Source organism: Fusarium solani, assembly GCF_023522795.1.
Source record: "Fusarium solani strain SB1 chromosome Unknown bctg00000000, whole genome shotgun sequence".
NCBI lineage: Eukaryota > Fungi > Ascomycota > Sordariomycetes > Hypocreales > Nectriaceae > Fusarium > Fusarium solani.
In genome coordinates, this window is record NW_027072157.1 from 3355520 (window position 1) to 3377949 (window position 22430).

At 53.6% G+C, this 22430-nt stretch overlaps 5 protein-coding genes across 5 annotated transcripts; 3 read left to right on the plus strand and 2 right to left on the minus strand.

Annotated features, from left to right (window-relative positions):
* Window positions 1-1560: 1560 nt before the first annotated feature.
* Window positions 1561-2797, plus strand: MRS44_001069 (uncharacterized protein; the record flags this gene model as incomplete). Its single annotated transcript, XM_065623546.1, has 4 exons — window positions 1561-1636; window positions 1685-1732; window positions 1870-2564; window positions 2666-2797. The coding sequence occupies 4 exons, from the start codon at window positions 1561-1563 to the stop codon at window positions 2795-2797; spliced, it is 951 nt and encodes a 316-aa protein (XP_065479992.1).
* A 7393-nt stretch (window positions 2798-10190) lies between these two features.
* Window positions 10191-11804, plus strand: MRS44_001070 (uncharacterized protein; the record flags this gene model as incomplete). The annotated part of the gene is made up of 1 exon (XM_046267616.2): window positions 10191-11804. One exon carries the CDS (start codon window positions 10191-10193, stop codon window positions 11802-11804), a length of 1614 nt encoding a protein of 537 aa, XP_046138962.1.
* A 658-nt stretch (window positions 11805-12462) lies between these two features.
* On the minus strand, window positions 12463-17355 carry MRS44_001071 (uncharacterized protein; the record flags this gene model as incomplete). Its single annotated transcript, XM_065623547.1, has 6 exons — window positions 12463-12906; window positions 12960-13279; window positions 13336-13939; window positions 13988-14389; window positions 14441-16279; window positions 16327-17355. 6 exons carry the CDS (start codon window positions 17353-17355, stop codon window positions 12463-12465), a joined length of 4638 nt encoding a protein of 1545 aa, XP_065479993.1.
* An 822-nt stretch (window positions 17356-18177) lies between these two features.
* Window positions 18178-19461, minus strand: MRS44_001072 (uncharacterized protein; the record flags this gene model as incomplete). The annotated part of the gene is made up of 1 exon (XM_046278223.2): window positions 18178-19461. The coding sequence occupies one exon, from the start codon at window positions 19459-19461 to the stop codon at window positions 18178-18180; it is 1284 nt and encodes a 427-aa protein (XP_046138964.2).
* A 370-nt stretch (window positions 19462-19831) lies between these two features.
* MRS44_001073 (uncharacterized protein) lies at window positions 19832-20704 on the plus strand (the record flags this gene model as incomplete). Its single annotated transcript, XM_046267617.2, has 3 exons — window positions 19832-20021; window positions 20081-20238; window positions 20300-20704. 3 exons carry the CDS (start codon window positions 19832-19834, stop codon window positions 20702-20704), a joined length of 753 nt encoding a protein of 250 aa, XP_046138965.1.
* Window positions 20705-22430: the final 1726 nt, after the last annotated feature.

Consider the following 22430-nt stretch of genomic DNA (forward strand, 5'->3'; position numbering starts at 1 on the left):
CGGAGGGAATAGTCGAGGGGTCGCGCCTGATAGGAGCGGCGGGATGAGTTGAGGGAGATTCACCCGTCGTATTGCCACTTGTAAAATAGAGCACAAAACTCAATGAACGCCCTCGATTCCTTTTGTTCCAACTTTCCTAAATACTGTTCCTGCCGCCTATTCCTAAGTGAGACTGGCGTTGAATGTGCTGTTAAGCTGTTGCAGTAGCGGTGTTCTACGTGGGGGAGCGATCTCGGAGACAATCCTCGTCTAATGATGATTATGAAGAATGATCAGGATGTACTAGAATTGATAGATAATCTACGTAAGATTATGAAAACATTGCCTATTGTTTGAGTACTTTTATGTAAATTTGTTTATTATCAAGTCATAGCCTTAGAGGAGTTAGTGTCGTTCTGCCGTTAGCTCGGTTTACCTCTTAACCTGCCTGCATGGGAGCTTGAAGCTCTCTGAACATTGACATCATGGATTGTCTTCCCTCCTTCATCATCTCTTGAGGCACCGCAAGCTCGAGACGGGCGCCACCGAGTTCATCAAGGCCTGGGCTCGTGAGCATTCCGCCTCTTTCCGTCATCATTTCTTTGGGTTCCACAACACACAAGATGGACACCTCCCAAAAGCTGCGGGACCTCGTCAATGGCAACACCTAGTGTACGATCCGCGTGGATGCCCCAGAAAGATTCGTTTGTCCCATTTACAACATTATCCTTGGGGAGGAAGAGGCTTTCGACCAGATCTGCTCTTGAACACCACTCACGTTCGCCCCGGGCCTACTCAATATCCTCGTGTCGTGGTGGTGGAGGCGGTGGTTCTGCAGTCTTTGCACCCGTCGGATACACCTCCCCCTCCCATGCCCCAACTCGATTGCCGCACTCCAGGCCCCCGTCACTCGACTTCTTCCACTTCCTTCCACCAGCGCCTATCACCAAATATCACCAAAGTTTAGGCGGTGTATGTCCTTCTCTTCGAGAAGCCTGGATTCCAAGCAAAGTTGTACGTGGGCTCTATCGACTGTTGAGGTGTTGCAGCGGTGTTTTGTTGCGTGGGGGAGCATTCTCGGACCCAGGCCAAAGTGCGAGCATACCTACCCTAGGCACGCTTAGGATGTAAATGTGATGAAGATGAGATAAAACTTATAAATAATATATATACTATTATGAAAAATATGGCCTATTATCTTGACATTTTTATATAAGTCTGTTCATCCTGAAGTCCTAACCTTAGACGAGTTAAGACGTGCTTTGCCGTTCTTGGATAGAGCTCTTGATCCACGTGGGAGTGGGAGCTTGGTAAAGCTCGCAACAGTGACATCATGAATTGTCAAGTCGTTTAAAACAGGCTCAGCGTCAATGAGTCTCGAAACATGATAAACTTGCCCATTTCTCAAAGAAAGCACCAATTAATTGCCTTGCAAGTCTCGATTGCGCTCATCCTCTGATCCGACTGCAACCATCCCAATTAGATCTTCCCCCACCTTCGTAACGAACAACTCCAACTTGACCTCTCTCCAACACAAATCACCGGCTCCGAGATCCTGCAATGTCGACCGAGGACCTCAACATGTCTGCCGCTACGAAAAATGTCCTGGCCAAGGTGCGGCGCATCATCCCGCCGATGCTGGAATCATTCCACAAGGGTTCGTACCTTCGCGGCTCAGCCGGCGTGGACTGACTGATTTGAGCAGGCCAGCTGGGCCGAGTGGCCGTCATAGGAGGTAGCGAGAACTACACGGGTGCGCCGTACTTTTCAGCAATGGCGAGCGCAAGACTAGGATGCGACATGGCGAGTAGCAGGTCCTCAACCCTGGGATATACAACTTGGCTAACCAATGTTCCTCGCAGTCCCACGTCATCTGCACGCCTGCAGCAGCGACCGTCATCAAGTCATACTCGCCGAACCTCATGGTCCATCCTCTGATGCGTCAGAGCCCGGCCCCAAACCCGAACCAAGATCCGACGACCCGGGACACATCCAAGGACCCAGACTCTGACCCAGAGCATATCTCGGCGCAGATCATTGACCTTCTCCCGCGGCTGCACGTCCTCGTCGTCGGGCCCGGCCTCGGCCGCGATCCATTGATGCATGCTACCGTAGCACGCGTCATCCGCGCGGCGCGCAATCGAGGTACACCCGTCGTGCTAGATGCCGATGCTCTGATACTGGTGCAGAAGGACCCGGGCCTGGTGAGAGGTTACGATGGCGCGGTGCTGACGCCCAACGTCGTCGAGTTTGCCAAGCTGTGCGAGGCGCTCAAGGTCGATGTCGGCGAAGATGCGAGCGAGACGGCGCGGGTTGAGGCTCTGGCCAAGACGCTCGAGGGCGTAACGGTTATTCAGAAAGGTGCCAAGGACTACATCTCCAATGGCGAGACAACCCTTACGGTCGATCTCCAGGGTGGCAGGAAGAGAAGTGGTGGACAGGGAGATACCCTGACGGGATCCATTGCAACCTTCTTGGGGTGGAGGAAAGCATACCTCGACCGTCTTTGGGATATAGGCCAGAATGCTCTCGGCGAGCATGAACTGGTTGGGCTGGCAGCTTTTGGTGGTGCCGCTATTACAAGAGTAGGTTGATCTTCTTTTCTTTGTTTCGAGGGTGACCCGGCTCCTGAACTGGATGCATCTGTCAGCGCCGCATTGAAGAATCACATGCTCACCATCAATAGGAGTGCTCTCGTCTGGCTTTTGCTAAGAAGGGCCGCAGTCTCCAGGCCAGTGACTTGACTGAAGAGGTGCACGTTGCATTCCTCAACATCTTTGGGGAAGAAGACGAGGAGGCAGACTCGTCGAGACTATAGACACACATAAAGGAGCTACGAAGACACGATAAGCAAACATGTCACAGGCTATCCTCGATTTGTCCAAGGCCCAACGGCTTGCTCTTTGATGTGATGTGACGACGAATGGTGGCAGTTGACCAACAACAAAGAGAGAGCAAGCAATCAACTCTCTCTGTTGGCACCTGGCTAGACGACGCCATCTGGTCAAACTCGGCCCATCGGGCTTCTGGATGCCGTTTCCACGCGACAAGGCTCTGCAGATGGACTGGTACGCTTGGTTTTCTTCACGTTTACAGCCTGTGCCGTGTTGTAAAAGATTCATCGCTCGGAAAGGGCGGTACCTGGGAGAAATCAGAAACGAGCCAAACGGGGGCATCCTTGAAGATCAGCAAAGCCCTATGACATGCACGACTTGGCTGGCCAGTCCGGGTGTGCCAAAGGGGAACAAAGAGGCTTCCCAACGTCTCCATCCATCGACGAAAACGTAATCGGCATTTGCACTCGATGCGATTCTGTGCTCAAAAGCCCATCATAGGGCTTGAAGAAGCCGTTGGTTGGCATGCAGATACGGTAGGCTAACCAGCCGGCCTCAATGCGAGCGAGACGAGACCCACGGGAACCCTTGTAAGATAAAAAAACCTCGAGAGAAAAAACCGCAACTCTTGCAGAAGGGGAGGCCAGTCAGGATGGCAGACTAGCCGTCAAACATGACATGATGCGTACAGAGCAGAGTATGCCTCTGCAGTGCAGTGCAGTCTCTTCTGCAGAGACCACCAGTGGCGCTTCGGGTTCCTGCGGCGGTGATGCTGCAGACCAGTCGTCTCGACTACCGTACCGCTGCGCGACAACAACAAGAGACAAGGATATGCACCTTGTATGCGAGGCATTGCGTATCCCAATCAACCTGCGGCGGAGAGAGAGAACAAGAAGAGACCACACTACGGATGCCCATACATACACTCCGCGTGGCCATGCGCAGGGCATACAGCAATAAGCATGATGAGCATGGGCATTGCAAGGGCGTGGCCATTGCCGTTTCCGCCTCCGCCTCGCGTGGTCGGTCCATATCGCGTGGCCAACGGCGGCTGGCTTGGCGCGTGGCGTGCAAGCAATAATCAACGGGGGCTGATTGTGGCCGTCGACGGTGGAGATTGTTGGGTCCAGACGATGGCTGCCCATGCGAGGGATCAAGACTGAGCAAGATACCATACGTCTGACGGCCGTCGACAATTCTGGAAGCATGTGCATGAGGCAAGGGGAGCGCTGGCAAACCATCTGTCTCTGAACAAGGGCAAGACTTGTTGAGCTTCATGCAGATATCGACTTCCGTCTTGCCTGCTCCCTGCTGCTGCCGTTGACGAGACACGTTGGATCATCTGCAGACGAGAAATTTTTCCACGAGGCGAATCTGAGCACATGGACGCTCACCTCGACAGAAACAACTTCCTCCTTCCTCCAACTAGCTCTCTTCTCCTTCTGCACCTCGCCCTGCCCAATGCAGTCCGTGACGTTCCCAAATCTGATATATCTTGACCCTGTCTGGCACTCTCCGCTTCGTATGCAGCTGCGCCGACAAGGGTCAATTCGCTCCCGAGGCCAGATCTTGGGCCCTCGATCCGATCTCATCCTCTGACCTGTGATCGATTCAGTGCCCGTCCGGATGTTGATCGTCCTCGTGCTGATGGGGAAGCCTGTCGCAAGATCCAGCACAATGTCTTTGAGTTGCAGACAGCCCCCGTCGTGCTCGTCAGACACAAGACCACCAATGAGGCACGCCAGAGAGCGAACGAGGTAGCGGTATTCAGCAAGACAGAGCTGAAAGCAGTTGCCAGGATAGTGTCACTCCTGCGGGTTGCCGTAGGGGCCGCCAAAAGTGGTTTGTTTGACCGAGAAGAGACAGGACCAATCTCGATATCTCTCACCTTGACGATGCGTCACATCGAGTCTGCTGTTTTGTGTCCACCTTCAGTCTTCCCTCAGTCGCAGTATGAGTCCTTGTTGTCAAAAATCTCATTCCGTAGTGGCCGACCCAACAAGTGCTCTGTATGCAGCATCAAGTTCTTTCCGCATCCATCGCCCCCCTGTGACATGTCAAGCAGAGCTGGTACCGACAGCTGGGGCAGTAGATGCGTCTGTTCGCAGATGGCACCTCCCCTTTGACCCATTGAAGCCAGTATCTCGGCTCGGCCTGCTGTACAGGTCATGAGCACATTACGTGCGCCCATCACCCTTCCACCCGTAGCTGAATATTCTCGCTGAAGGCATAGGGAAATGGCGTTTGCTATGTCTTGTGCTCAAGTTCCACGACAGGCAGCGGGGAGCCTCTGGGTGAGTTTGACAACCGGGAAGAGATGTCAAGTTCCAAGGGGCGCATCCTCGGTGTGACAAGGCGTCAGGTCGGCGAGGATGGAGAGTAGCATTCTCATTCAGCCAAGAGGAAGGTAACCGAAGCCACCTGGCAGCCTCGAGACTGACGAGAAAGATATTGCAATGTCGGTTGGTCAAGGGTAACAGGCAGTGCCATGACCGGTGGCTGCTCAACAATGTCCAGATACAGCCGGTTCCCCAGTCCGAATGTGACGTGAAAATTCGATTTGACTGCTCGAGATGTCGTTGCATCAACGAGCCCGATACCACTCGGCAATGGCCTTTCTCTGGTGGGCGGAACTAGTCAAGATCGAAGGTAGGGAAGACGAAAAAGGGAACGAGATGGCCACTCAGATGGATGCTGTGCATATCGCGTCTCCCCTCCCCTGTCGCCACTCGTGGACGAGCAATGCGTAAGCAGCAGGTCCTGGAGTGAGACAGCGAGCATTTCCTTTCACAGCTGGAGGGCGTCTTTTTTCCTTCTTGTGCGTGTGAGCGATTCAGTGCTCGTACGACCAAAAAAGCAAGGGGGAATTCTGTCAGTAATCGATCCGACACGAGATGTCATCGGTGGGGCCGCCAACTTCTCGCCCATCAACCGAGATCCCTGATTGATCAGGACCAACTTTCGGAAGCCTGGAAGAGACAGAAGGCAATGTAAATGTTATGTGAGATCTGACTGCGGATCTGACAGAGAAACGTGTGAACCTTGACGCCAGAGACCAACAGCACCTTGGCTCGAGAAATGTGCCCTTTTCAGCCGGACATGAAAAATGCCCTGGTCAAGTCGTCGGTTAATGAATCTTCATCTGCTGCGTGCCGATGGATGACCTTGAGAGAGACTCGGAGCATGCCGCCAGGAGCAAAACTCACGACTTCTGCATTCCTTCCTGCATCATGAGCTGAGAATACCTGCACAGATCTCGTTATGTCGGCAGCTGCAATATAGTCTGAAGGCCAGTCGACGGGAAGAGGGCATGGATGGATAGTGATGCCCACGCAACTTGAGAGGGAAAATGCCTGGACACAGGTCAAGGTGAGCAGCGGGCGAGCGGGGGAGTCCCATGCACTCTGCCACCGAGGGGAGCCAATGAACAGAGATGAGAGGGACAAAAGAAGCAATATGCTCCCCACCCTCCAAGGGTCTAGTGGAGGGAAGAGACCAGGGCCAAAGGGACTTGTTACGGAAAGCCCACATCCATCTCATCCCCATGTTGGCCAACACCGCGAGTCGTGCTGGAGGAGACAAGGTGCTTTTGCGCGTAAGCACCAAGCACCAACCGACGGGCCATGCACCGCGAACCGTCTCGGTGCGGTACAGCAACTATTCATGACCTCAGTGAATCGGGAGTCGTCTCGGGCTCATTGGCCCATCTGTTCCACTGACTCGGACCCGTGTTTCAATCCAGTTCAGCATCGGATATCCGTACCATGAACCGTACAACAGGAGAGTCGGGAAGAGCAAGAGGTAATCAGACAATAGCCAGTTTGTCTTGTTTTCCGGGAGTTGTGCTCGTATAACATCCAAAACAAGGACTGTGCCGTCATCACCGAGATTGATACCGGGCAATATTCGGCTTGACTGTAGCTGCAGCGATTGGAGAAACTGGATGCGTTGAGCCTCTCACTTTCAGTCTCGATACCAAGTTCGCTGAACCCAACTTGACAGGCCGCCCTCCCCGGGCCAGATATCTGACAGGAGCTCCCTCAAGTCGCCATCGGATACTAGAAGTCCTCCTTGAGACACGGGCCGAAGGTATGTGCGCGATCATGGCGCATCGATACGTGACGGTTCGCAGGAGATAGTGGCAAGCAAGCCGTCATCTGCCCGTGTGTACAGTAGGGACTGTAACTAAAGCTTCGGGTAGTGCCTGTGCGTCCGGGACGCTGGGGCGGCCGGGTTGAATGAGGCAAAGGCGAGCTTGACAAGACGAACCGGCAAATGATGTCCATCCCATCATCCTCTTGGCTGCATGAACGCGGCTGCTTGTCTAGCACGAGGCGAGGTGCGAAGTCCCTGATTTCATGGACTCGGCGTTGTGACTGGTATCTTCCGACACGAGGTCAAAGCTGGGAGCTCCATCAAAAACCGAGGAACAAGACCACGGCATTCCGGTATGCCCAGATCAATTTGATCAAAGTTTTCAAACCCCAGGTGAGTGCTGAAAATGACAGCTCTCTCGCAGTTTGAGTGGGGGCCTTAAGAACCGGCGCCTGTTGCAAGACGCGCCGCTGAATTTCGCATCCTGGCTCAATCCACTTGGCCTTTGGCACAACCATCAGAGGCCAGATATCTCTCCCGAGGCCCTGCATTATGAGTTTTCCAGCGAGGTTGAATTCTGAACATTGGTGACTTCTCACTGCCTCACTGTGGTGGAGCTGCTGAGCCAAGGGCCTCCGCCGTCATTAACAGCAATGTCTCGCCAGCAGCGCCTCTTATTTGAGAAAGGTGAGCGACAGCAAACAAGGACCGAGAAGTCAGTCGCCCAGGGTTGCCATGGGCCTAGGCAAGGCCCCAGAGCCGCACCCGGCGCCGCCAAATGCAGACACTAGGGAATCAAGAAGGGAAAGGAACCAACCCATGGGTACAGAGCCCTGGAAAGTTCGTCGTAGCACGCGTCGGGATTGCTTTTTCCCTGGACACAACAGCCATAGTCATTCAAACAATCTCGGAGGGTTCGAGAGCAATCGAAGACATGGGAAACGAACGGCCCGGCCTTTGAGTTGTGGCCCCAGTTGATGTTTGGGGCCAAAGGATCGCCGTCTCCTTAAAGGATGGCTCATTGAGAGGCTGCGAGTAATAATGGCAGCCGAATAGGTTGTCAATGAAAGTTAGATTCTGATGGCCAAGTTGACACGCCGCTCTCTTGAATCGGAATGCTTGGAAGGTTGCAACCTGAACCACAGGCATGCGAGTGACAGTTGGTCGCGAATGGATCGAATCATGGCACAGCCAGGGCTAACAGGACGACCTGCTTACGGGTGTTCCGAAGGCCAGCCCATCCCGAACGCCCACTTCAGCGGCCACAGCCACGAGCCGAGATGGTGTAACGGATGCAAAAAGCAAGCCATCCGCCGGTAGCTAGGGGGGAAATCGTGGGGAGAAAACAAGCCACGGGCTGGCCGCTTCGGGGAGGGGCCAGCGAGCCGTACTCCCTGCATCTAAGGGGACGATAGTTGGGTAGCTAGCTGGGCGCCGCCTGTGATATCAGATCCCCATCCGGAGTAGTAAGATCCGAGAAGTGATGCATTTACATGGCAAGGACCCGATCAACGAGATGGATGGCTCGATGGGTGGTCGCCTTGTTCACTGCGCACATGATTATCTTTGTAGAGGGAGGAATACAGAGGGGACAAGGGTCAAGAAGGAACCAGGGTTAGAGGGAAACAAAGACGAGCATCAGCGGGCAAATCGTGCCTTGACCTGACAAGAGCCGACTTTCTAACGCGCTGCACATCCCCCCTCTCATCTCCTCCCCAAAGAGGAGACAGAATACTTGTCGGCTGTTGTTCTGTTTACTCGATTGCGAGCAAGGTTCCATCAGCTTCCTCACCTGGCCACTGACACAGAGATGCATGTAAAGCCCGGGAGCCATTTAGGTAGGTAGCTGGCGTGAGAGTATCCGGCATGGCATTGGGACGCTTGCATGTCTCTTGCGCATGTCTCGCTGTTGCTGTCTCTCTTTCTCCCCAGAAGCAAAAGAAAGAAAGACATCCAAATCAATGTACCCAGCTGTGACGCATCGTGGGGATCCAGGGTTGGCTACACTCGCCAGGGTGCCATGGAGGGTGCTGGGGGTGTTAGCGTTTCCAGGGAGGAGGTGATCAAGGGAGTGAGCCCTCCAGCTCCATCCATTGAGAGGATAGGAGGGGAGGAGTGAGGGCGTTAGCTCTGGGCGTGCTAAACCCGTGCCAAGTGGGACTTACTAGGGCGCCGTTATCCCTGCTCCCGCAGCAAGCCACTGATCCTCCTCCAACGTCTCGGCGCTGGGAGGTGGGCATTCCTTGCTGGACGATGCTTAAAGTCTCCCTTGAGCCCCAGCATGTTTGAAGGTAATGAATGATGAAAAGAAAGAGAAGGATTCTAGCCTATAGAGCATACATTGTTTCTTCTCGCTCCTTCCGAATTTTCAGCTTTTCACTTGCTTGGCATCGGCAGTTACAGTGACAGTGGCACTTGCCTGGCAGTGACAGAACGCCTCCCGATCTGAGCAGCTCCTGCCCCGTGCAACCACACACCAACCTTCCTTCCCTTCCATTACTCGCCTTCATTGTGCCTGCCGTGCAACCAACCCTCACTTCTCCTCCTTCATTCCTCTGCTTGCACACCTCGCACACATACACTTCACTCCCTTTCTCACTTCAACTTAGCATCTGAACCTCGATATCGGTTGCAAAGCGGACTGGAAGCACGACTTCGCACACAGCAGTGGGCATAGGGCTCAGGGCATTTACACCACACGGCAGCTTCAAAGCGAAAGAGGCAAGCGCAGAGCAACACAACACAACACAACAACGACATACCCGCGAGATACTGCCCAAAGGAGCAGACCTAGGCATCTTCGAAGGGCGCCCCTCGAGGCCACCCGTTGTTGTATCGTGCAACGAACAGCTCCTCAACAGCTCTTCAGGAGTTAGGCGCATCCCTCCTCGACGCCACCGTGGTGATGAACTGCTCTATCTGGTACTCTTCTTTCACTGCTGTTTGATACAGCCACTCCCGGACTCTGAGATATCTGGTGCGATTTCGTTTGAATTCCAGTCTCGACCATTCTTCCCTGATCTCGCCAAACACCAAATTTCCACCGCGAGTGGCTCTGGTTCACTTCGAACGTGGCATTCACTTACATCTCACCTTGAACCTCTTTCTCCCACCGCTCACAACACTCTATCGCCTCTCACTGGTACGTTGCAATGCAAAGCCTTTTCTTCGTGCACCTCCAAGCACGAGGCCAGCCCTCGGCTCACATTCACCTCGCTAACACCATCTCACCCAGGCACTCTGCGCAACCTCGTCTTTCTCGTTCATTGAACACAGCGCAATATGGCCAACGGCTTCGACCGCCTTGAGCGGTTCTTCGCCAAGAAGAAGACGCCAGCTGCTTCAGCTGATCAAGTTGAGCCTATGGCTCAAGCTGTTGCCTCTCCCACTATACCTCAGTTCCCCTCACCTTCCTTTATCCGCCCCAAGACGAGTAGAATGGCTGCTCGTGAGGAGGTGAGAAAGCAGCCAGCCAGCAGAGTCCCTTCTTTCCCGACTCCCATCTCCCCTCAGAGGATGGACTTCAGCAACGCGCAGAGTCCGACACGATCCTCAAACTCATCCCAGGCTCAATACTTGCCTCTCAAAACCACATTCATGCCCACGGAAACGGATTCCTTTCTGGATGGCTTCGATGTCTACCAGTTCCCCCGTCCTCCCACCCATAGTGGGGAAACATCTACTATCTCTACCTGTGAGCCCAAGTCATCTATTGAGGCACCCAGCGAGCGTAGCTTTCGGCCCCGATCTTTGAACAAACGCGATGATGGTGTCTCCAGACTCGACACCCCTCCCTCATCAGACCTCGATGATGATGACATCCGTGGTCCTCGACATTTCCTTAACAAGGAGCTTCCAGCGCTCCCGCAAAGGAAACCTCCCACCCCAGACACTTCTCCAGAGCTTCGCCCAATTCCAGACTCACGACTGAAAGGGTCCAAGTCGATTGATTTTCTCAACAAGGCCGTCTACAAGGACATTCGTCGCCAGCTGGCTGAATCTCTGGATCAGCAATCGCTTCGAAGAAGCGCCAGTCAGTCGAGCCTGGCACCTTCAACCAGCAGGCTCTCCCTTAGCAGCTCCACATTGCGAGAGCCTGACTTTCATGAGTTTCTGAACTTGAGTGACGATGACATTGCCGAGTCGGGCCCTGAGGGCCTCGAAGACCTAGATGATAGTCCAACTTCCTCGACGGCCCCTTCTACCACCGATTCTCCTCGTCAATCTCTTCTCACCCTAACACCTCCTTACGCCAGCACGCCTGCCACAGCTGCCGCGTTTGAAGCCGCGAGGATCGCCAACCGCTACAACTTTGATTTTGTCTATGTTGTCAACCTCTGGCCTGGCCACGCTCGATCTCGAACCTCTGACTCGGATCGTGATGCGACTCCCTTTAACCCTTTGTCGTCGGGCAAGCAACCAAAGACCATGGCTGGCCGGCTTCTCGCAGCTTATGGTTTGGAGAACGTCAAGTCCCCGTTCCAAATTTGCCCTTCCGCACATGGCAAGATCCTGCGCACTCCAGGCTGGACAGAGTACCGACCTACAGAGATTCGGGACGATGAATTCGCCCGCGGGTATGCCTGCGCCTTTTACACGGGCGAGTACTCACGAGCGGAATCCGATATCTCTCGACACTCAGCCTCTTCGGCGCAGTCCATGAAGACAGACCGTGGCATCGTCTTCGCCGCGTATCGCACACCCCGGGTTGATGGAAGCATGGCCGGCCTCAGTTCTAGCCCTGCTGAGCTCGCGAGCATCCACAAGGATGCCGAAGCACTCGTGGAGATGCTTATTGATACCCATGTCGCGAACCGACTTCGCCAGCCTCAATACAAGTCTCACCTCTCGGAAGAGACGGGGCCAATGCCGAAGCAGAGGCTGGGAGTTCTCTAAGACTGAAAATGAATCACGACAGGTTCAACTATTCCGAACCATGTTTACACGACTATTTCTTTTGTTTCTTATTCAAGCGGGTCTTAACTGAGCCCGATATTACCCGTCAACGGTTGTTTCTCTTCATCGTTTATACGCAAGATACCTCAAGGGCGGCCTACAGTCAGTTTTCAATCTAATGATTCACAACAGCCATGGAGGGGCGTCACGGATTGTTTTTGAACCGGCTATTTATGGATGCCGGATGGGAGGGACGGATGGTATGAGAAAAGTGCAATAGGGCACTACGACGGATATGTTTATGTACCTACATCAAGGGAGGATCAGCGGCATTGTGTGATTTATCAGCCATCAAGTGGCAACGTATGCATGAACAAATGTGGATGCTCAATGCATCATGGCCGAGGGAATAGCCCTTTGTGCCTAACTGAATTGATGATGTCTTTCAGACAGTTATTACGTTGTCCAGTCTCTTATGTGGTCAGTCTAATCATAGTGGTTACCAGATCAACATGCGAATCATGTCTTAAACACGACAATGTCCGAAGTTCTCACCAAGATCAGCATGTCTTGACTCATATGCGGGGTTTAAGGTACAGATGAATGATTGTGGGTAAATGACATATGAAATAAAACAGATGATCCGAGTTTAGAAACCCTATTTCAGTCCCAGCAATCTCCAGAAACGGCCCTTTTCAACACCGTCCTCTTCCTGGACGTTGTTCTCCCTCACAACACTCAGAAACACGCGCTCGAGCGTGGCTCCACCGATAGAATAATACTCAACACCGACCTCGTCCTTGGAACGCTCTAGTAACTCGATAACCCGGGCAACGGGACTTGCGCCGGGGATAGTGAAGCGAACTTGACCGCCGAGCATGTCTCGTTCGAGCTGGGCGCCAGGCAGCGCGGCCAGGACCCAGCTTCGTACTCGCTCCATCTCTTCTACGGTCGAGGTTGGCGCCGTCTTCAGGAGGAGACTCACGTAGTAGACGTTGCTGTAGCGCTTCCTCAGAGCCTGGGTGGTACCGACGGCGAGGAGGCGCCTAGAGATGATGGCGGTGCGGGTGGCCAGGGTATCAGCTTCTTCCATGCTGTGCGTCTGTGAAGGTGTTAGCAAGGTGGACGTCTAAAAGATGCAAGAGTGGTACATACAGTGAGGAGCAAGGATCGGTTAGGAGTAATCTCTTGGATAATCTTCCAAAAGGCTCGCTTGGCAACAGCATCCATTGCAGACGTGGGCTCATCAAGGACCAGAACGGGAGGCTTGCCCATCAGCGCGATAGCAAGGCTGAGCTTTCTCTTGTTTCCTCCCGAGAGCTTCGAGGCAAGCGTGTGGGCGTGGGGGGTCAGGTTGAGTCGCTTCATGACGTGGTTGACGTTGCCCCTGACATCCCTGATGCCCTTGATACGGGCGTAAAAGGAGAGATGGTCTTGAGTGCTCATGAGATCGAGAGCATCGTACTGCGGGCACACTGTGACACTGATTAGCTTTGGCTTGATCAAGCATAGTTACTATGTTTGCTCATACCTCCAAGATACTTCTGCGCAGAACGAGTCCTTGCGTCCTCGCCACGAAGCAAGACCTTTCCAGCATCCGCCGACAGCTCAGACTGAATCAGATTGACGAGAGTCGACTTGCCAGCGCCATTAGGTCCAATCAATGCCATGACGTCGCTCTGGGGCAGGCCGAAGCTGACATCGTCGACGGCCTTGTTGGAGCCAAAAGTCTTGCTCAAGTGAAGAGCTCGAAGAAGATCTGAATCGGAATCTTCCGCCCGGAGCACCTCGGCCTTGACTTCATCGCTGACCGCAGAGCGAGCGTCCTTCTCTGCGTCAAAGGGTGAGGTGGATCGACTCCCTTTTCGACGGAACAGAGCAATGTCACCTTCGATCCAAATAATGACGAGGAGCAAGACGATGATCTGAAGGACAAGATAGAGGATTGGGCCTCCATAGCCGTAGATTGATGCTGGAGGCGTGGGTTCACCGTCTTTGCAGCCTACCTCGAGAACGTTGAGACCAATGAGCATCGCCCTGAAGACGTTTCCGATGGGCAAGATGAGATACACGCCAAATGCGATACCAAGCGTCAGTTTATCCATCTGAGCCGCATCAGAGTATCCAGAGCCAACCTGCTGCCATCAGTATTGGTGTGAACACTTGGTATTCAGGGGACTTACAGCAAAGGAAATGGCAGCAATGCCATACATCAGCACGCTCACTCCAGCCATGGCCAGAAAAGACTTGAGCGGTCCAGAGACAAAATGGGAAATGACATAGCCCAGGAGAATCGCCGCGAGGCCATATAGCGCCAGGATGGGCAGCATTATCCAGATTGGCCCGTTCCAGGTCAACTGGGTGCTTATCGTGGCTGTGACACCCGCGGATATCGCCAGGACAAAGATAAAGTCAAACATGCCGTATGCCACCCAGAGGGGTCCTCGTCGGACTCCATTGGCGTATTCCAAAGCTCGAACCTTGCGTGCTTTTTCGATGGCTGGGTATAGGACGAAGGCGGCAGGGTAGATGGTCTGTAGCAAGGTGAAGAAGACGACGTAGACAACACCAATATTGTTGGCAGACTGTACTTTGGTTAGCAACTGTTTATACAAGAATAACGATAGCAAACTTACACGGCGAGTCTCGGCAAAGCCTTGTTGAGAAGCGATAATCTCTACGTTGGACGTCATCTGACTCCACAGGTTCATCAACATCGGAGCGCTAGGGTTTCCAAAGGTATTCAGCCGGTAAGCGAGCACTGGAGATTCATCGCCAGATCCCATATACAAGCCACCTGGTCCGGCATCTCTATGCTCAGCGACGTAGTCGATGAACGCTTTTCGGTCCTTGAGGAGAACTGGGAATCCTTCGTAAAGATCAGGGTTCACCTGCTCAACCTCGTAGAACCCCTCCTTGACAATATTGTACAATGTCTTGTTCGCAGAAGGAGGAGCCAAGGCGAGAGTGTCACAACCATAGTCGACGCAGTTCTGTGTCCAAGAGAGAGTGGGTGCTTGAGGAGGGTTGAGCTCCGGCTTGATCGTGGCGCAAGAGGGCTGCTTGTACTCTATGAGGAGATTCTTGAACTGGGGCGTGATGATAAGAGGAAGGGCCAAGACATAGAGATATGGCCACCAGAACCTCCTGAGGACAGTGAGTCGTTTCCGGAACAAGAACCTGACCTGAGCCCAGAAGCTGGTGACCTCTCCAGGGGTCATCTCGAACCCGGATTCGGACACTGCGGCGCGGCTCTTGGTGAGTTCAAGCTCTGGCTCGTCTGCCACGCGAAGGAAGACATCTTCAACCTGAGGACCAGAAATAGAGACATCCGTGACTCCCCTCGAGTCCAAGAAGGAGCAGAGCTCAGCAGCCGAACGAGAATCAGGGGTTGTGTAGATGATGTGGTCTTGATGCATTGTCGTGGGATACTGAAGGTCGAGTCTAAGGGCAGAAGCAGGCGCGAGAACCCTATATCCACCGCCATGAAGATTCTTCAGCTCTGCGGCAGCTCCCTGACATCTCACTTTGCCCTTGGACAGGATGACAATGTGGTCAGCAAGGACATCCACCTCGTCGAGGAAATGTGTTGTAAAGATGATGCTCCGCTTAGACCGTTGCTGAAGAAGAATCTCCCAGATGACTCGGCGTGATAGAGGATCCAAGCCAGAGGTACACTCATCGATAAGGCATACAGAAGAGTCGCCAACAAACATGCAAGCAAGTTGGAGTTTGCGCTTCTGGCCTCCACTGAGGGTTCCAGCCAAGCTGTTGCGCTTGAGATCCAAATCGCAGGCCTTGATGAGCTCGTCCAGTTCTGTTGATGACTCGCGTCCTGCCTTGATCTGGTTCCATAGTCGCACATGCTCCGCGACAGTGAGCTCCTCCCAGAGAGTGTTTCGCTGGGGGCAGAGACCAATCTGCGAAGGGAGGGCATCAAGTCGAACAGACCCCTCTGTTGGTGTTATGAAGCCAGACATCATATGCAAAGTAGTCGTCTTTCCAGATCCGTTCGGCCCAACAAGGCATAGGATCTGGCCTCGATGCCCCTGAATACTGACTCCGTCGACAGCAGTAACAGGACGTCGCTTTCCACAGCAAAACATTCGCTCCAGAAAGTTGGGGACGAACCGTTTCTTGAGGTCAAAGGTCGCAGCGACAACCCCCTCCACGGCTGCGGCGTTCCTAGCAAATGTCCTCTTGCGGAAGTCAATGCCATGCATGAAATGCTCAACCAGTATAGCTCCGATGGGGTACACGACAATATGTATGGCGAGGAAGCCAAGCATCATCTGCTGTGTGACGTTGTAGGACTCAGAGTTGATTCCAGCGTCCTCAGGGGGGATCTTATCAAGTACGGCACTTGTACTGTTGAGTTCCCAGAGGCACATCTGCTGCGTAAAGAAGACATGGTTCGAGCTGGGGAAGAACAATGACAGGAGGAGAGCTCCAATGAACTGCGGCTTGGGGTGGAGCTGAAAGCTGTATATCTGAGCTGCAACTGAGAGGAGGAGAAAGGCACCCATGACATAGATGGCCGAGACTGGGACTTGGTGAAGAAGGCTGCAGCAAAGACGGTAGAACTGTTCACGGCTAAACCAAGAAGAATCTGCCAGCCAATGATCATACCAAGGCTTGAGGTAGGAAACATAAGGTGTCCATAAAGAGCACCAAAGGCGATGAAGCAGGGAAGACACAGCAAGTCAAAGACGATCAGCCAGCTGAGTACGCGAGCAGCAACTGCGCTGCCTCCACCCATGGCATCAACCAACTGCGACATGCCAGACTCTCGCTCCGCGGTGATGAGACCAGTGAAGCGGTATATGATGAAGAAGTAGCAGGCAAAGAGGGCAAAGACGTAGACCTGGCCGATGAGCTGTACCGAACTCTGACGTTGCAGGAGGTCCTGCGATTCCTGTGTCTCGGCCGTGAACATGAACACCTCTGGAATGGCGGTCGAGTTGGTAATGGCGTTGTTGATGGCGAGCTGCAGCGGGAGGTAAAGGTTCTCCTGATCGCTCTTGTGCCCCTTGGCGTCGAAGTGTGTATCGTCTCGAGCCGGGTCCGCGCGAATCACATACTGCCAGGTATGGTGGTCGCTCTGGCTGTCCTTGACGGTGATGTTGGTCAGGGGCGAGTCAATGAAGGTGACGGCAGCGTGGCAGTCGCTCACTCCGCGAAGGTTGGCGAGGCACACGGTCGTCAGGTAGGACTCGTCGTCGAGGAACAGCAGTTTATCCTTGTCGATGCCCTTGGTGAATGTGTTGACAACATGGTCCACGTCTGGACCGAGCCGCGGCGGCTTCACGACGACGAGTTTGCCGTGGATAGTTTCAGGGAGGGTCTTGACGAGGGCAGGAGAGGCGATACCGAACACATTCGAGGACGAGAGGAACGAAGGGATGGAGCAGAGAACGGCGAGAATAGCGAGAGGGATTCCGTAGACGGAGAGGAGAAACCCGATGGGGTGTCTAACAACTGAAACGAGAAGATTCTTGTAAATGAGAGCACGAAGTTGGCGAGCAAAGGCTCGCAGGTCAAAGAAGACCATGATGAGTTACAAGAGACAGAAGAAGTATGTCTCTTGGCAAAGTAATGAGGTAACGAGTGAAGTTGCTGGATAGGTTCCGATGGATAGAAGAAAAGCCAAGACATGCATCAGAAGATATATGCCAGTGTCCTCGGCGAGTAATTATCGCTGATCAAACAAACACGAACAACATGATCCCTGCAACCGGTCAAAGAGTGGGAGCATGTGTTGTAGCGAGAGTACGCGCAACACCAACACTATAGGCATGTTGTCTGAAACGTCCCAGTGGTCGAAACAAACTTGGATCGTCATTCTCATCATCTATTCAACGCCATGGATGCGGTTCGGCCCCATGGCCCCAGCGCCGTAGGTGTCAATCCCTCGTGTCCAACAACTCAGCCTTCTTGTTAGCGGGGGAGATCAAGCTACGGATAAACAGGCGAGTTTGTTCAGCCCAAATCGCGTTTCAAAGTGCTCAGCCTTCCAGTCGACAAGGATGCCAATACGACCGACGCTCCTTTTAGCTTGGAGCGGCCGACTCTATTTCGGCCCACTCAACGCCCAGACAGTGCCGAATGCCGACCCTCCATTCACGTCGTCTCATATGCGAGCGGCCGCCTCGTGTCGAGTTGTCTCTATATAGGTTAGCATCCATCTTGATCATCCTCAGTCATGCAGGCTCAAATTGCCGTTGGCAGACCTGAGGCCCATCCACGCCAGACAGGGCGCCACCACGAGGAACACGAGTGGCACGTAAAATAACATACCTACAGGGTCGCATCATGTGAGCTTCTAGAAGTTCGAGACCTTGGCAGTGTGGTCCCAATATACATGGAGACGCCTTTAATCGAAGGGAATTCTCCGCAAGGCTTGGCCTGCGCCTCTCTTCTTCATCTCCTGAGCGGCCGCGAGACTGCTTGGAACCTTGATACCGCAGCAATCGCCCCAACCCGTTCCATCGTGTGCCAGGCCAGTGTGACTGTGACCAGAATGATCATGCTCGGCCTCCTCCTCTTCAAAGCCAGCCGCGTCTTCCTCGCTCATGCCGTCGGCCGCTGGCACCAATGACCCAAAGAGGAAATGCTGCATCACGGGCAGCTTGCCTAGTACCTCGGCGACAAACATGCGACGCATTCCTCCGTCGATCTTTGTCCACGACTTTGCCGACGAGATGTCGTCAAGCATGGGGCTGTGCCACCGCAGGCCCTTGACAGTCTTTGTGCTGTTCACAAAGCTGACCTGGCCCAGGTACATGTACTCCTCGCCAAACTCCTCCAAGGTGAGATCCTGGTGGATGGCGCGTGGGGTGATGTATGGGTGGTGCAGCAGTTGTGACGAACCAAACAGAAATGGGAGGAACTGATAATCGTCGAGTCCCCAGACTCCATGAGATCCAGCCGGCTCTAAGTAGTAGGTCATCTGAACAATACGCATCACAGCGAGATAGCGTACAAAGACACGCAGGACCAGAGGCTTGAAGTCGGATTTATGTAACACCCCGAGCTGGTAAAGACAAAGGAGCCATATCATAAAGTTTAGCTCGTGTCCAGAGCCATAGTCGATACGGTTGCCGTTGCCGAAAGACTGGCAGAAATAAGTCGAGAGCTCGGTGATGGCTTCGTCGTTCTCCAGGCCAAGCTGTCGGTGCCAGGCCGGGCTATTCTTCTCCGCAAGGTCGAGGAATCCACGGAACGCCTTGTTTCCGAAACGTGAGCCGCCTTGCTCGTTTGGTGGTGACTTGGCTACCAGCTGCTCTGCCTCGTCGAGGATGCTCAAAATGGTCTTGATAGGGCTGCTAAGATCGCTGTCGCGGACGGACGAGTTGGGGACGTCGACCACAGACTCTGCAAGACCAAAGACCCATCCCGTGATGAGCTTGTATGTCGGCGAGGACAAGAAAATTTCATGATCTTCCCTTGACAAAATCCTGCGTGACGGCGTCTTGTAGGTCCAGCTGGACGTGTCGGGAGGTGCGGGAAGGGCGGGCGTCTCGGGGATGGGAGTTGGATTCCCTGGCGTTTGACGTCGCCTTCGAGGTTCGAGTTTGGGTAGCCGGTCTTTGAGGTTTGGAATCGAGGGTGCCGCGCCTTGAGCAGGCGCAGTCTGAGAAGGAGCTTGCGAAGTCATGGCGTAGACGTTTTCCAGATTGATAGGATGGATGTAAAGATAAAGGTTGGAGGCTTGCAGCTTCAGGGACCTCGCGAGAGGGAGGCTGTATGTCATCAACAGCCACCATTGAACCCCACTAGAAGGTGGCGAAGAAAAAAAGCCAGACACAAGAACATGTGACTTGAGGACCGAAGCTGTGTTAGTGCTCTATCCAGCTCTCCCCACTGTCCAACCTTTTCTGGCACCCTTGCCCACTTCGCACCGCTCACTGCAGCGCGGGGAGTAACTAACGTTAGGTACCTGGAGCTCATCCAGACAAGGTTCTTGAGAGCCTCAGGAAATTTTCCCGACTCGGTTCTTACTAGGTACCATATCAACACCAACCACAATGGCCCCCTCTGCTGAACCAACTGCAGAGCTGTCGCATTTGCCCAAGGCCGATGGCTCTGCGGCCTTTTCTTATGGAGGATATGCCATAGTGGCCGCTGTCAACGGCCCCGTTGAAGCTCAGCGGCGAGACGAGAATGCCTTTGAGGCTCTCGTGGATGTCATTGTCCGACCCGCCGCGGGTGTAGGAGGTAAGATCCCCGACATGTTTCGGCTTCAAGACAACCCGTTCTCATGCGCTTAATCACAGGAACCCGCGAGAGGCAGCTCGAGTCGATCTTACAGGCCGCCCTTAGGCAGCTCATCCCTGTGAGAGACTATCCTCGCTGTGTGATTCAGATCACTCTTCAGGTCGCCGAGACGCCAGAGAACGCATATGTCAACACCAAGCTATCTCAGTCACAGCTAGTAAGAAACAGACTCTCTAACGTCATGCCGTAATGCGTCAAGTTGCTGACCCTCACCCTAGAACCTCCCAATCATTCCGGCACTTCTTCACTCGGCCATTCTAGCACTCCTAAGCGCCGCCGTCTCCCTCAAGGCTATCGGTGCAGCCACTGTTCTTGCCATCCCTGAGGAGGAGGGCAAGGATATCATTGTTGACCCTACCGCGGTTGAGGTTGACCACGCCAAGTCGGTTCATGCCCTCGGCTTCACTTCACACGATGAGCTGCTTCTGGCCGAGAGCGAGGGTTCATTTTCCCCTGACGAGTGGGCCAAAGTCCTCCAGCTTGGGCAGCGCATATGCTGCGAGCACCAACAGCCCGGCTTCGATACAAACATGACGAGCAACGACCTGGAGTCGAAGAGCATGACGCAATTCATCCGATCCGTCATGGAGGCCAAGGTGGCAGAAGACCTGTACTGGAAGTGACGTGCCGCATCCAGTGCATGATGATCCGCCGGGTTTCTCTAACTCCCACTTACCGCCAAGATGGGCATCAAACCTTGACCGCGCCTAACGAGATATCACTTTTCAAATGTGCATTGATATGGATCTCAGCACCAGGGCGCGGCGAACTGCTAACCGAGCTCTTCTGAGGCCAGCCGCAGATGCTTGGCAGTTTCCGACAATCTGAGATTTGATCCAACCTCCAATGACCAAGCAGCAACCCCAAAGTGCTCGAGAACCGCCAAGCATAAGCGGCTCGAGCCTCGGCACTCCTAGCCGGGCTGGTGGCGGACGAAAAATCTATGGTATAGCTCCTCTCTGGTTAAGAACCAGGCGGTGTTTCACCATAGCGTCAAACACCAAAGGGGTAGCCTCGAAACCAACTCCAAGGACCCCGTTTTGCCAATACCGTTGCGATACCATAGAAAGGAAGAAAGCGAAAGCTACATTGGATTTTTGCTCGTTTATCTCGCGATGTGATATAATGTGATGGTTTTTGGGTTGGGTTGGTTGGAGTGATTGTGATGATGTGCGTGACAGCAACAAGACCACCAGTATCTATTTTCAGCTCATCTAGCGGATTGTGACGAGAGCCAACTATTGCAGATAGCAAAAGGGATAGTGTGTCTTCCATGGTAACTGACTCGCTGCAAGTTCTCGAATCGCTTCCATGAAAGCAACCTAGGGGTCACGCAGAGCGCTTATGAGACGGACTGCCACAGCATTAGCAGGCCGTGTTTTCGAGTCTGCCCTAGCCTAGGCACCCTATCGATGTGACATTCACCACATCCCGCCACAGCCTATCAGTTCGGCCATGCGCTTCGACGGCCAAGTGTTGGCTGTCCTTGGCTTTGTGGGTGTTGATCCGCCATGTCACAGCTGCCAAACATCCATGACAGCTGGAGTTGCAGCGGATGGAGGCGAGAAGATTTGGAACATCTAATGACTGTTTTGCTCACCGATTTTCGAGGTAAAATTGGCAAAAATAGATAATGCCTGTTTAGCATTGCGGTGTTACTGAGATCATGAGCAAGATCAGGGCGCAAGCGGTCAGAAATTTCATCACAAACTCCAGCTCAACCATCACCATCAAAGGACCATGGATACAATGCATAATGTGCATAATTCACACCTCTCAGCCACCGCAGCCACATGATAAGGTCGCTAAACCGAGCGCGGAAATCTGCGACAGCCCCAGACCGTTAGAAACCCATCGCCGATTCGATCCAGGATCCACCCGCCGGGAAGGGAGTAACAGGACGACGATGGGATAAGCCCCCTTGACCAAGAGATTGCAACGTCGTCGATATCTACGTCTCAGCCGGCGCCAGACGAAGGAGACGAGCTGTCACAAGGAGGCAAAAGAAGGGGCTTTGTTTTGGTGTCGGCGTCGGTTCTTGGAAGGGGGTTGGGATCCATCGCTGTATCTCGTCTCTGTGACGCTAAACCCCAGAAAACGGTGAGGGAAGCTGCGACTCAAACACCCAGCGTTCACGACGACTCAAGGCAAGACCACAGAAAATAGAGTATTAAAGACAGCAGGAGCGCCCTCGAGAAACAGTTGTCTTGGTCCACGGCAGCAGGTCTCACCATTCCATTCAGCAACCACCTACTCGGTACCTTTCTTTTACATCTTGTTTTAATCTCCCTCATTCATACATTCGTTCAATTTCCAGGTGACGCAGTGAGAGGCTCTGGAGTCTCCTGC